This window comes from Ostrea edulis, chromosome 8 (genome assembly GCF_947568905.1).
Source record: "Ostrea edulis chromosome 8, xbOstEdul1.1, whole genome shotgun sequence".
Lineage (NCBI taxonomy): Eukaryota > Metazoa > Mollusca > Bivalvia > Ostreida > Ostreidae > Ostrea > Ostrea edulis.
Genome location: NC_079171.1, coordinates 18,921,153 through 18,933,523, shown reverse-complemented (window position 1 = coordinate 18,933,523; position 12,371 = coordinate 18,921,153). Strand labels below are relative to the sequence as shown.

The window sequence follows — 12,371 nt, the reverse complement described above, 5'->3', positions numbered from 1 at the left end:
ATATATTGTCCGCTCGATATCTTGAATGTTTTGACACTACTATCAATGAAATGATGCATGTATATAACCCTTTTCAATTTTGCACCACGGGAGTGATATAATTATCTTTTCCAAACATTTCTAGTTTATTACAAGGAGTCATTGTGCGTATTGATATCAAATACACCTATTGTTGGCTCTCATATTTGTATTGATGAAGAATTTGTATTTTAATAAGAAAAAAATAAGCATATCCTAACATGCTTTGTGCAGGCTTTTGTATCGCCAACACAAACTCCTCTACAATGATTGGTTTCTAGCAATGTAAATAACGCAACGGTAAATGTATATCAGCCCTGTTTCAGTGCATGAACTTGCAAGAAAAAGTTGTCGTAACGCAGTGGTTACGGGCCCATTCTAGTGCACATCTTTAAAGGCTCATGTCAAAGGCACATCTGCTTACTAAGCGAACGCCCTACCACTAGATGAAGATTATTTGTTAACAATGTGTAGTCGTATTGAAGATGATATTATGTTAAACATGCCATTTAACTCCCCTTCACACGTTCATCGCTCAAAGTGGTTCTCCCTAGCCCCTTCTTTGACTAGCTTGTTCTGTCTTTAATTGCCGAACGTATCCCGCCATCAGACATGCCTTCGCTTCGCCATATTATTGTGACATCACATAATCACAGATAGAGCGTTTTTATCCGATTCGAAGATGAAATAAGTAAAAAGGAAAATATCTTGGTTACTTTTTCATCCGATCAAGGTGTATAGCTTGATAAAAAAAAAAAACAGATATATTAATTCTAATTATAGTTAATACGGCACATATAGCTTAAGGTAGATTGGTCCTCATGTGATGTCATAGGTTTTTGCAAGTCTTTATTGAATTAAACTTGCGCATGATAAAAATAAATCTTTCAGAGGAATTTCAATCACTGGATAAAGTGAAAAAAGTGGTAAACTATTGATAGTGAAAAAGTATATATTTTCCATAGATAATCAATTATTTCTAAGTTTCAAAATTATTGTCAAGGGCAATACATCCTATTCCGGTATTTCCTCCACTGTATGATGATTTCTCTAATATCCACAATTAATTTATACATATCTATAAGTTAGTAGTTTTTATAAACTGTTGACAAATTTATAATTTTAAGAAGTTTTTATTTATTTTTAGTATTCTGTTAGACGAAAATGTGTGATTTTCAGGTGTTGACACCTCTAAAAAGGTGACAACATACATATTTTCTTTGGTTATCAATTAAATTTAACTATATCAAGTCGAAATTAATACAATTTTTTCACGTTCAACCATTAATATTGATAAGTCACATGAGGATGGAGCTACCTTATGACGTTCGTGTGGAACATAATGAAATACCGCAAAATAAAGAAACCCTCCTTGTTTTACATCATTTAATCAACCTCAACACATAATAAAGATACAACAAAAAAGGAATTCAATATCAACAAGGGGAAAATTCATACACACAATATGATTTGTTTAATAAAGATGAAAGTCAAAACAGTCAATTTTAACTAAAATAGTGTTTAGTCCCAGGATTTGCTGTACGCTAAAGTCTGAAACGACTTTCCTCCATTATTTCAGATTAGGTCAGTAATAGTTTCCTCCATTGTTTCGGATTAGGTCAGTGATAGTTTCGTCCATTGTTTCGGATTAGGTCATTAATAGTTTCCTCCATTGTTCCGGATTAGGTCAGTGATACTTTCATCCATTGTTTCGGATTAGGTCGGAGATAAAGAGTGTTCACCATCTCCCGATCTTCAGCAAACTCTGTCATTGAAGACTAAGGAAACACTACCGACATCTTTTACAAAGTAAGTTTCCTACATTGCTACGTTATTGTCACAATTGAACTACCGAGAGTGTAGTAGAATCTTGTCTTAGCACAGACAACTTGGTGCTTTAACACTTCCCATTCTGTGACAGATCATTTCCATGTCGGTTTTGATGGGTTTCTTCTGGTTGTTTGAAAACATGGCGATTTGAAATATACAGCGTACATTTATTCAACACAGGTCACGATCAACACAATGTTTCTCATAAATGTGTTCTCTTATATTAGGTCTCCAAGAACTTCGTACAATTCTGTATACATGTATTTTGAATCACTCTTAAAGCTGTGTAAGATGGATTTATGCAATATCTATATAACAATAACAACATAACAGCGTGTGCGTGAATCCCTCAATTTGCTCATTTCTATCCAGTAAGCAATAAAAACACTACATTGCACACGCGACACCGTCTAATTGCCAATTCCATAAGGAAAGTATATAAATATGATATTCTTATAACAATAAAAGCAGAGTGGTGTACATGTGGTACTCTCAAATTACAGCTTCCATAAGGACAGTAAATATAATTTCTATACAACAATAAAACACAAGTGTCCACGAATAGGATCGTCAAATAAAATATTTACATACAATATAAACACAACACTTGGTGTACGTTAAAAATCTTCATTCGATCAGATACACCTAATAGAACATGTTTCACTCGCGTACAGACGTAAACAACCTCACGTGAAGTGTCACGAAGTTTGGTCTATACATGACGCTTACGGTTGTAGCAGTAAGTGTTTTCTCGTGACAAGGACCCCCTGTTTTTAAGGTCATCTCTGAAAGATCCGTAACTCAGCCGCTTGGCGTAGGAAGAGTCGCTATCCATGTGAAACGTTTTAGGTTTGATGCATTTCCGGGTTTGATTCTAGACCCAAAGGAGCTGCACGAACAAAATGAGTGTTGGCTTTTATCGTTGTATCTACTGTGGTGAAAGAACCTGGGACGTCTTTTGTCCTTAGCGAAGTGACTTAAAAGTTTTAAATATAAAGCCTGACCTTTACTAATCATTGTACGTAGGTCAGGGATTCTTGTGGTATGTCCAGAGATCCATGTTTGCCCTACTTTTAGTGTTGTATTTTTTATGGAAGTTATGATACTGATCACTGCTCGTTATCTTCACCTTTATATATGCTCATTGAAAATCTTATCTAACTGAGCGCATTTCTGAGGTGAACCTTGCCTATGTACACAAAACTAGGTTCATCTTCAGATAATTTCAGTTTGTGTCAACACGGATACCATAATGTAAAGCCGTGTTTTGTTTTTAGTAAGGCAATAAGATGCATTGAGAGCTTATTTGTTGTGTTTTCGGAACGGATCGTCATTGTAATTACGATCTCCATGATACTTGAGTCCTATGACCTAGAGGTCAGGAAATCACAGTACCGGTCTCTAGCATGGTTATATCGGCACAGTACCGGTCTCTAGCATGGTTATATCGGCACAGTACCGGTCTCTAGCGTGGTTATATCGGCACAGTTTGACTGTCTTCCCTACATGTATCACTTCCTCTGCAAAGAGGTAAACTTCTGCCAAAGCCGCTACACACAAAGGCAAGCAAGAAGTAGAAAAACAGAGGACGCATGATTTTCGGCAGACGATGGATTACAGTAGCGAATATTACTTAGTCTGTAATAATTCAGACCTATGTCTGACGCTCAAGGTCCTTACACCGAGGGTTCTTTTATCGTGACAATGCGTTTTGTGACACGTGACTTCATCTTCAGGGTGATATCAGAAGACTCTGTGACTTTTAAATGTAATACCGAACGCTTGAAGAAGAGATATCCACTACTAATGTCAAATTTGATGGGTTTTTTTGGTGGCTGTAGTAGTTGAGAATAGAACCAGGCATACTGCAAAGCCATTCTCCTCCCACAGTATCTGATTACTGTGGAATCATGAGAATAGATGGTTTTCCATCGAAGCGATTAAGCAAGAGTTATTTCCCATTGGCCGCCATGTTGTAGGTTAACATGCCCGGATTCCTTCTTTATTCAACCAAAATCAGCCTTGTTATTCTGGTCACTGAGGTGGAGATAAACTGTTTTTCTTATTAATATACATTTGTTAATGCATCTTTTACTTCATAATTGCAATATTGCAAAGATTTCTCCCCATATATTTCTGCCTTACATGTTTGAAATTGGTTGCCTAAAGAGGAAAATCCACCAGTTTGACCTACAAGATGGCGGCCAAGGGGAATAACTCGGGGTCAAAATACGTCATATGAAAACCATCTATTCGTGGTGGCTCAATTTTCGTGGAATTCGTGGGTAACCCTCACCCACGAATTTACATCCTCAACAAATAAAGACATTCCAGAGTTATCTTTCTTACAAATACATAAATCCACGAAATTACGTCCCCACGAACCCGCACAAATTCAACAATCCACGAAAATTGGCCCCCACGAATTTAAATGATCTACAGTGTATGATCGAGTCTTACGGGAACTAAAACTTTATAACTGTCCGACTGTTTGCTTTGAGTTTTCATTTACGTCCCATATTTCGTACGCCTACCCTGACACGGGCCATTTGTTTTATAGGATATATCCGAAATATCCCCGACTTTCACTTTTAATACCGTATGGACTAGTCTCTACTTATGTGCTTCTTTTCCAGCCCTGTTTGAAAAGATTTAGTTTTTTTCAGTGAAGACATTATCAATTATTAATAAAGAATATATACATATAGTACCATTTTTCTGATAATCGCGAATTTCCTACAAATTCCTCAAATAGCTGTATGCCTTCATTACAGGTTTGTTTTCATTACGCCCTATCCTATATTTGACATATTACGTTTATATATTACAAATAACATTTGAAACAAACAGCTAATCACAAATGAAGATTTTTTTTTAAAAAAAAATGCGCTATGTTATTTGATGGTAGTGGTTCTGAGAGCTACTATACCCGAAGGTAAAATTCAGTACAATTGCTTTATGCACATTCATTTAATCTACAAAAGGGTCTGATAAATTATTAAAGATAGATGATTTTTTTTTTTAGAATAGAACAACCCTAAAATGGCAACTACATTTGCCATCTAAGTCTCAATTACACCCCTCGACCACACAACTTCATCAGTTCTTGTTTGAATTGGGCATCAGTGAATAGATATACGAACGGGTTCAAAATTCCGTTAATGGTAATGATATCAGGAAGGTATTCTTCTAGAATATCTTCCGTCTTGGAAATTTCCTGTCGTGGGGTAAGGTATTTGTCCAGCGATTTGATGAACTCGTACAAAGTATGAGTAAAAAAGCTGACCATCAAAAACAGTGAAACAATAGCGAATGTAATCGCTATCCGCCTGTTTCTTTTATCCTCATCATCATCAGCTGCCGCTTTTCTTTTAGACTTATCCTTCTTAACATTTTTTCCAGTATCTTTTTCGTTAACAGACGTGGGGTTTTCAGACTTTTGGTTAGAGTTGATATTTTTCATCTTCTTTTTTGAATTGGTTTTCCTGACGAGAGCATTTCGTATTTTCAGCTGGAATATGACTACCACTGGAAAGCATACGACGACAAGTGCGAAGATTAAGACGTGGTATAGAAAGGGCAGCATTACTCCGTCATACTCGTTTTTGGTGGAACATCTTGTGGCATTTATACCTCCAACTACGACATTTCTTTTTCCATGAATCAAATAAATTGGGAAATTTATGGCAAAGCTTATAAGGACTGTGCATACACACATAATCCTTGAATGCTTGATCATAATCTGTGGTTTAAATGGTGTACATATTTTCCTGTATCTCTCGAAAGTGATAAACATAACGATAAAAAAAGACGCAACTCCGACAGAATTGCCGACGTAGTGAGATATCTCACACATGAATGGTGCTTTATCACTCAATTGATTGTAAACTGATATCATTCTGTTCAACTCTTTTGCTATGTGAGCAATACAGGTGAAGAGATCAACGAACGCCAGAAATAAGACGAAGGTCCTGTAATTTAATGATCTGCTAAAGCGGGTACGGAAGACATGGAGGACCAGCACATTTCCGATAATTCCCGAGATGTTGAGTAGGTAGGACACTGCTCCGAGTGGAGCTCGTTCCCTCCTTCCCTCCATGTTGTGCTCCAGAAATATGTTTGCAGCCATATCGAAAATCTGCCTCAACCTACAAAAATGTTAATCTAATGTGCATGTGTACGCGATTAAAAATCAGCATTTCTATTTTCTGAGTAAGTTTCATAAACAGAGCATGTATTCTTGTCATAATTGAGTTACATCAATGTCAACAGCATATTGTGGCCCCAAAGGATCACCATATAACTGAAATCAATCCATTATGGCTAACATGATCTTGTTGTTCAGGATAAGACAAAGATCATAAATCATGGTATGATTAGAAGATCTTGCCTTAAGAAATCTATATTGGTTAGGTCAGGGTTTTTTTTAAGAAAGTAGGTCAAGACCACAAGATCAAATGAAAGCCCCATCTAGAATAGTTCTGAAGATATTGAACAAGTTACATTTTCTTAAAAGTAGGTCAAATTTTAAGGTCACGAGATCAAAAGTCATAGTATAAAATAAAAGGTCTTGCCAAAAGAAATCAATATACAAAATATGAAAGATCTACCTTGAATAGTTCAGGAGATATTGAATGGGTCAGATATTTCAAATGTAGGTTCAACTCTAAGGTCAAGGTCAAACTTCCTAAAATAATGAGGTCTTGTCATAAAGAACCTATATACAATATGAAAGCCCTACTTCAAAAGATTTATATTTTGAAGTTGAAATAAAACATATGCTGGAGTTCCTCATTGACAATATCTTCGTGGTCTTTGGTGATCAGATCTTCCAATAGTCTGTTGGAAATCCCATGGGCACAAATTGTGCTCCTTTGTTAGCTGACCTGTTTTTATATTCCTATGAAGCAGAATTTATTCAAAAACTTCTACGTGAGAAGAAAAAAATATCTTGCTGTGGCCTTCAGTTTGACATAGATATATCGACGAGTCGTATTATCTATTAACAATCATAATTTCCATTCATATGTCGATTCGATATATCCCAGTAAACTCGAAATAAAAAACACCACAGAGTCGTTCACTTCTGCTTCATACTTAGATGTTTCATTGAAAGTAGATATCAACGGCAAACTAACAACTCAACTTTATGACAAACGGGATGATTTCAGTTTCTCCATCGTCAACTTCCCATATTTATGTAGCAATATTCCATTTCTCAACAGATTCGATACGCAAGAGCTTGTTCTGTGCATGGTCAGCTTTAAATTGAAGCAGGCTACTGTCAAACAAGTTGATGGTGCAGGGGTTTCAACAGTCTCGTTTAAAGTCAGCATTTCGCAAATTCTGTGGTCGTTATAAAGATCTAGTTTGCCAATAAACCTATCATTGGGTCAAATACTGTCTGACGTTTATCATACCGATTGTTAAGCCGTTCTTGGCACTCTGATTTTGACTACGGATAACTACGTTTACCTGATCAAGATATAGGGCTCACGGCGGTTGTGACCGGTCGACAGGGAATGTTTACGCCTCCTGGGCACTGATCCCACCTCTGCTATATCCAGAGGTCTGTGTTTGCCCAACTCTCTAATTTGTTTTGCTTATATAGGAATTATGAGATTGGTCACTGTTCGTTATCTTCACCTATCACATACTCGCATGTAAAAAGGTACCCTATTGTGGCCCTACTCTACCCCAGGGGCCATGATTTGAACAAACTTGAATCCGCACTATTTCAGGAAGCTTTCCTGTAATTTGCAATTTTCCTGGCCCAGAGGTTCTTGGGAAGATTTTTTAATGACCCCTTCCTATTATTAAATTTTCGTGATTCTCTCACCTTTAAAGAGGCATGACCCTTCATTTGAATTAACTTGAGCCCCCGTTACCCAAGGATGCTTATTGTCAAGTTTGGTTGAAATTGGTCCAGTGGTTCTGGAGAAGAAGTGGAAAATGTAAAAAGGTTTCGGATTTCAAACATTTCGGTTGAGCATCACTGAAGAGACATTATTTGTCGAAATGCGCATCTGGTGCATCAAAATTGGTACCGTATAAGTTTTACATTATGACCCCTGGGTCGAGGCCTCTGCTGGTGGACTGTTAGTCCCCGAGGGTCTCTACAGCCCAGTAGCTAAGTACTTCGTTACTAGCTTGAAAATACGGATGTATATTTAATTGCTGTTATAAAATTTAGAAATTCATTTCAAAATTAAGGATTATCTCCCTCATGCATAGCTCTTATCCTTAGACGAATTTGACTCCACTTTTTCTGGCACGCTGTTTTTGGCTATAATAGCTCTAAAACTTCATTGTTATTTCGGATTTCAAACATTTCGGTTGAGCATCACTGAAGAGACATTATTTGTCGAAATGCGCATCTGGTGCATCAAAATTGGTACCGTATAAGTTTTACTTTACAGACGGACGACGGACAACAGGTGATTAGAAAAGCTCGCTTGATGAATTTTATTTCTCAAATACACAGTATGTACACTTGTAATAATCTATTGACTGCTAGTACCCTCGGGCGATATCATATAGACATGTACGTTAACATAGTGTTTTTTGCAGCTAATACGCATGATTTGGGTGCCATTGTGTGGCATTCTGGGAAATACATCCATATAGGTCAAGCAAATACACTTAAAAACCATGTACAATACAATTCACTACATAGATTGTGCAATAAAATAATTATATTGGTGTAGAACTTTTGACCGATGTGGCCCTTATTTTCGCAGTTCTAATGACTGTTTTATATAGTTTTCAACTACTGATTGAGGTTAGATTCAGGATTTAAAATTTGTATTTTTCATTACATTATATCATTGTGTCTGCCGTTTATTACATTGTATCATTGCGTCTGTCGTTTATTACATTGTATCATTACGTCTGTCGTTTATTACATTCAATCATTGTGTCTGTCGTTTATTACACTGTTTCATTGTGTCTGTCGTTTATTACACTGTTTCATTGTGTCTGTCGTTTATTACATTGTTTCATTGTGTCTGTCGTTTATTACATTGTATCATTGCGTCTGTCGTTTATTACATTGAATCATTGTGTCTGTCGTTTATTACACTGTTTCATTGTGTCTGTCGTTTATTACATTGTTTCATTGTGTCTGTCGTTTATTACATTGTATCATTGTGTCTGTCGTTTATTACACTGTTTCATTGTGTCTGTCGTTTATTACATTGTTTCATTGTGTCTGTCGTTTATTACATTGTTTCATTGTGTCTGTCGTTTATTACATTGTATCATTGTCTCTGTCGTTTATTACATTGAATCATTGTGTCTGTCGTTTATTACACTGTTTCATTGTGTCTGTCGTTTATTACATTGTATCATTGTGTCTGTCGTTTATTACATTGTATCATTGTGTCTGTCGTTTATTACATTGTATCATTGTGTCTGTCGTTTATTACATTGTGTCTGTCGTTTATTACATTGTTTCATTGTGTCTGTCGTTTATTACATTGTATCATTGTGTCTGTCGTTTATTACACTGTATCATTGTGTCTGTCGTTTATTACATTGTTTCATTGTGTCTGTCGTTTATTACATTGTATCATTGTGTCTGTCGTTTATTACACTGTATCATTGTGTCTGTCGTTTATTACATTGTATCATTGTGTCTGTCGTTTATTACATTGTATCATTGTGTCTGTCGTTTATTACATTGTTTCATTGTGTCTGTCGTTTATTACATTGTGTCTGTCGTTTATTACATTGTTTCATTGTGTCTGTCGTTTATTACACTGTTTCATTGTGTCTGTCATTTATTACATTGTATCATTGTGTCTGTCGTTTATTACATTGTATCATTGTGTCTGTCATTTATTACACTGTATCATTGTGTCTGTCGTTTATTACATTATATCATTGTGTCTGTCGTTTATTACACTGTATCATTGTGTCTGTCGTTTATTACATTGTATCATTGCGTCTGCCGTTTATTACATTGTATCATTGTGTCTGCCGTTTATTACATTGTTTCATTGTGTCTGTCGTTTATTACACTGTATCATTGTGTCTGTCGTTTATTACACTGTATCATTGTGTCTGTCGTTTATTACATTGTATCATTGTGTCTGTTGTTTATTACATTGTATCATTGTGTCTGTTGTTTATTACATTGTATCATTATGTCTGTCGTTTATTACACTGTATCATTGTGTCTGCCGTTTATTACATTGTATCATTGTGTCTGCCGTTTATTACATTGTATCATTGTGTCTGTCGTTTATTACACTGTATCATTGTGTCTGTCGTTTATTACATTATATCATTGTGTCTGTCGTTTATTACATTGTATCATTGTGTCTGTCGTTTATTACATTGTATCATTGTGTCTGTCGTTTATTATATTGTATCATTGTGTCTGTCGTTTATTACATTGTATCATTGCGTCTGTCGTTTATTACATTGTATCATTGTGTCTGTCGTTTATTACATTGTATCATTGTGTCTGTCGTTTATTATATTGTATCATTGTGTCTGTCGTTTATTATATTGTATCATTGTGTCTGTCGTTTATTACATTGTATCATTGTGTCTGTCGTTTATTACACTGTATCATTGTGTCTGCCGTTTATTACATTGTATCATTGTGTCTGTCGTTTATTACACTGTATCATTGTGTCTGTCGTTTATTACATTGTATCATTGTGTCTGCCGTTTATTACATTGTATCATTGTGTCTGCCATTCTCACTTTTATAGAACAATCACGTAGTCTGACATTCGAAATTAACTTTTTTTTTTAAAAATCTTCTTCTTTTTAGATGATAAGTGTTCTTTCATTTTGATATCAGTTTTTAATTTAATCTGAGGCTGTAATTAAGCGTTATCAGTAAGTGGGGATTTATTTAATCATCAATTATCTGTCAAGATGTGTTTGGGTTGACAGAATATTTAAGTTTACAAGTTAAGGTTACAAAAGTAGCTCGTTACAGTCCTATTTCCTTAACAATATTAAAAGCAATCAATTACTCTGTAATTTAGAATATGAAACATACAGCTATGTTTATATCAAGGTGTTAAAAAGGTCGTGTGAATTAAAGCCACACCAAAATATCTAAATTAGCAGAAACAATTATGCTTTGATGAGAAATAAGAAAATATCCCACAGAGTTATGTGTGATGACAAATTTAATTACGGTTAATTTAACCTCTACGCACAAACTTTACCTGTTAAAACGAGGGGGGAATGATTGAAATGAATATGGACAGGCGCGTATGTCTAGATTTTTTAATTTATTATAATACATACATAAGTAAGTGTTTAGGTGTTGAAGCTAATTAAAGAAATTGTGATCTAAGAATCGTTTTGAAAGTCAGTTTAATTATATTTATTTCATATTTCAAAGATTTTAACTAGTCCGCATCACATCAATCACCTGTCACAAAAGATACTGTAAACTATTCCTCTGATTCATGTAACTGCAACTCCATGAATAAAGTTCACTTCACAATCAAAGTTTTTGTTTAATAAAGTGACAATTTATTACTTACCCCCTAATTTAGACCTCTTTGCAAACCAATCTTAAAGTAGTATTAGCTGTCATTTTGGTGTCGAAAATTTTTGTTGTAAAATTGTAATTTATTATTTCAATGAAAGAAAAAAAAGGTTCATAAACTTTTGTTATCGACTTTTGTGTAAATCTATTCAGAGGCTCTGAATGGAGGAGAATTACATTATTGTCTTCTCGTACAAACATTGTGTTGTAAATTTGTAATTTACTATTTCAATGAGAGGGGAAAAAATAAGGTTCATAAACTTTTGTTATTGACATTAGTGTAAATCTATTCAGAGGCTCTGAATGGAGAAGTACATTATTGTCTTCTCGTACAAACATTGATTTCTATATAATGGATCCGAAATCTCTATTCTATGAAATATTAAACTTAGTTTAATTCTACCAATGATTATGATTAACGTTAGTAAATTACATTAAAAACCATCATAATGGCATATTTTTGCAGCAAAATAATTTTTTGAGGTTTAGAGCTAATATATCTAACGATGTAAGAATGTATAGGCTTATGTTGCTTCATCACTTTCAACGAGTATTAGGATAATATGAAAAAAGAATGAATAAAATTTGCAAGGCGGGACATATTCCCTCGCAATGAGTGGCTATAGGCTTTTCCTAAATTACATTGACACTGCATGCCTATAGGAATGTTCCATTATCACTTCAAACCCTTTGTTTATCTCAGAAAACGTCCATATATATATATATATATATATATATATATATATATATATATATATATATATATTAGAAGTTGATTCGGCACAGTTGTAAATAAATATTGAAAATCAGAATGACACATTCCATAAAAAACAATCATTTACTGCTAGCGCTTTCTCCATGTCTGCATGGTTCATCAGGCAGTTCAAATATGTATACAAAAATTGTTTAGTAACGTCTTTGTTATGACGTCAATTAAACGAGTCCTTTATTACGTCATAATAACGTTAACCGGTAGCGTCAAACTTCCACCAGAGTTCGTTTG

At 34.9% G+C, this 12,371-nt stretch overlaps 1 protein-coding gene across 1 annotated transcript; it reads right to left on the bottom strand.

Moving 5' to 3' along the window:
* Nucleotides 1-4,921: 4,921 nt before the first annotated feature.
* Nucleotides 4,922-5,977, bottom strand: LOC125662909 (rhodopsin-like). The gene has a single exon (XM_048895255.1). The coding sequence runs from the start codon at nt 5,975-5,977 to the stop codon at nt 4,922-4,924; it is 1,056 nt and encodes a 351-aa protein (XP_048751212.1).
* Between the last annotated feature and the right edge of the window lie 6,394 nt (nt 5,978-12,371).

What these genes read in the sequence shown, in the direction of transcription:
- LOC125662909 (XM_048895255.1), bottom strand. Translation starts at nt 5,977, where the DNA reads ATGGCTGCAAACATATTTCTGGAGCACAACATGGAGGGAAGGAGGGAA.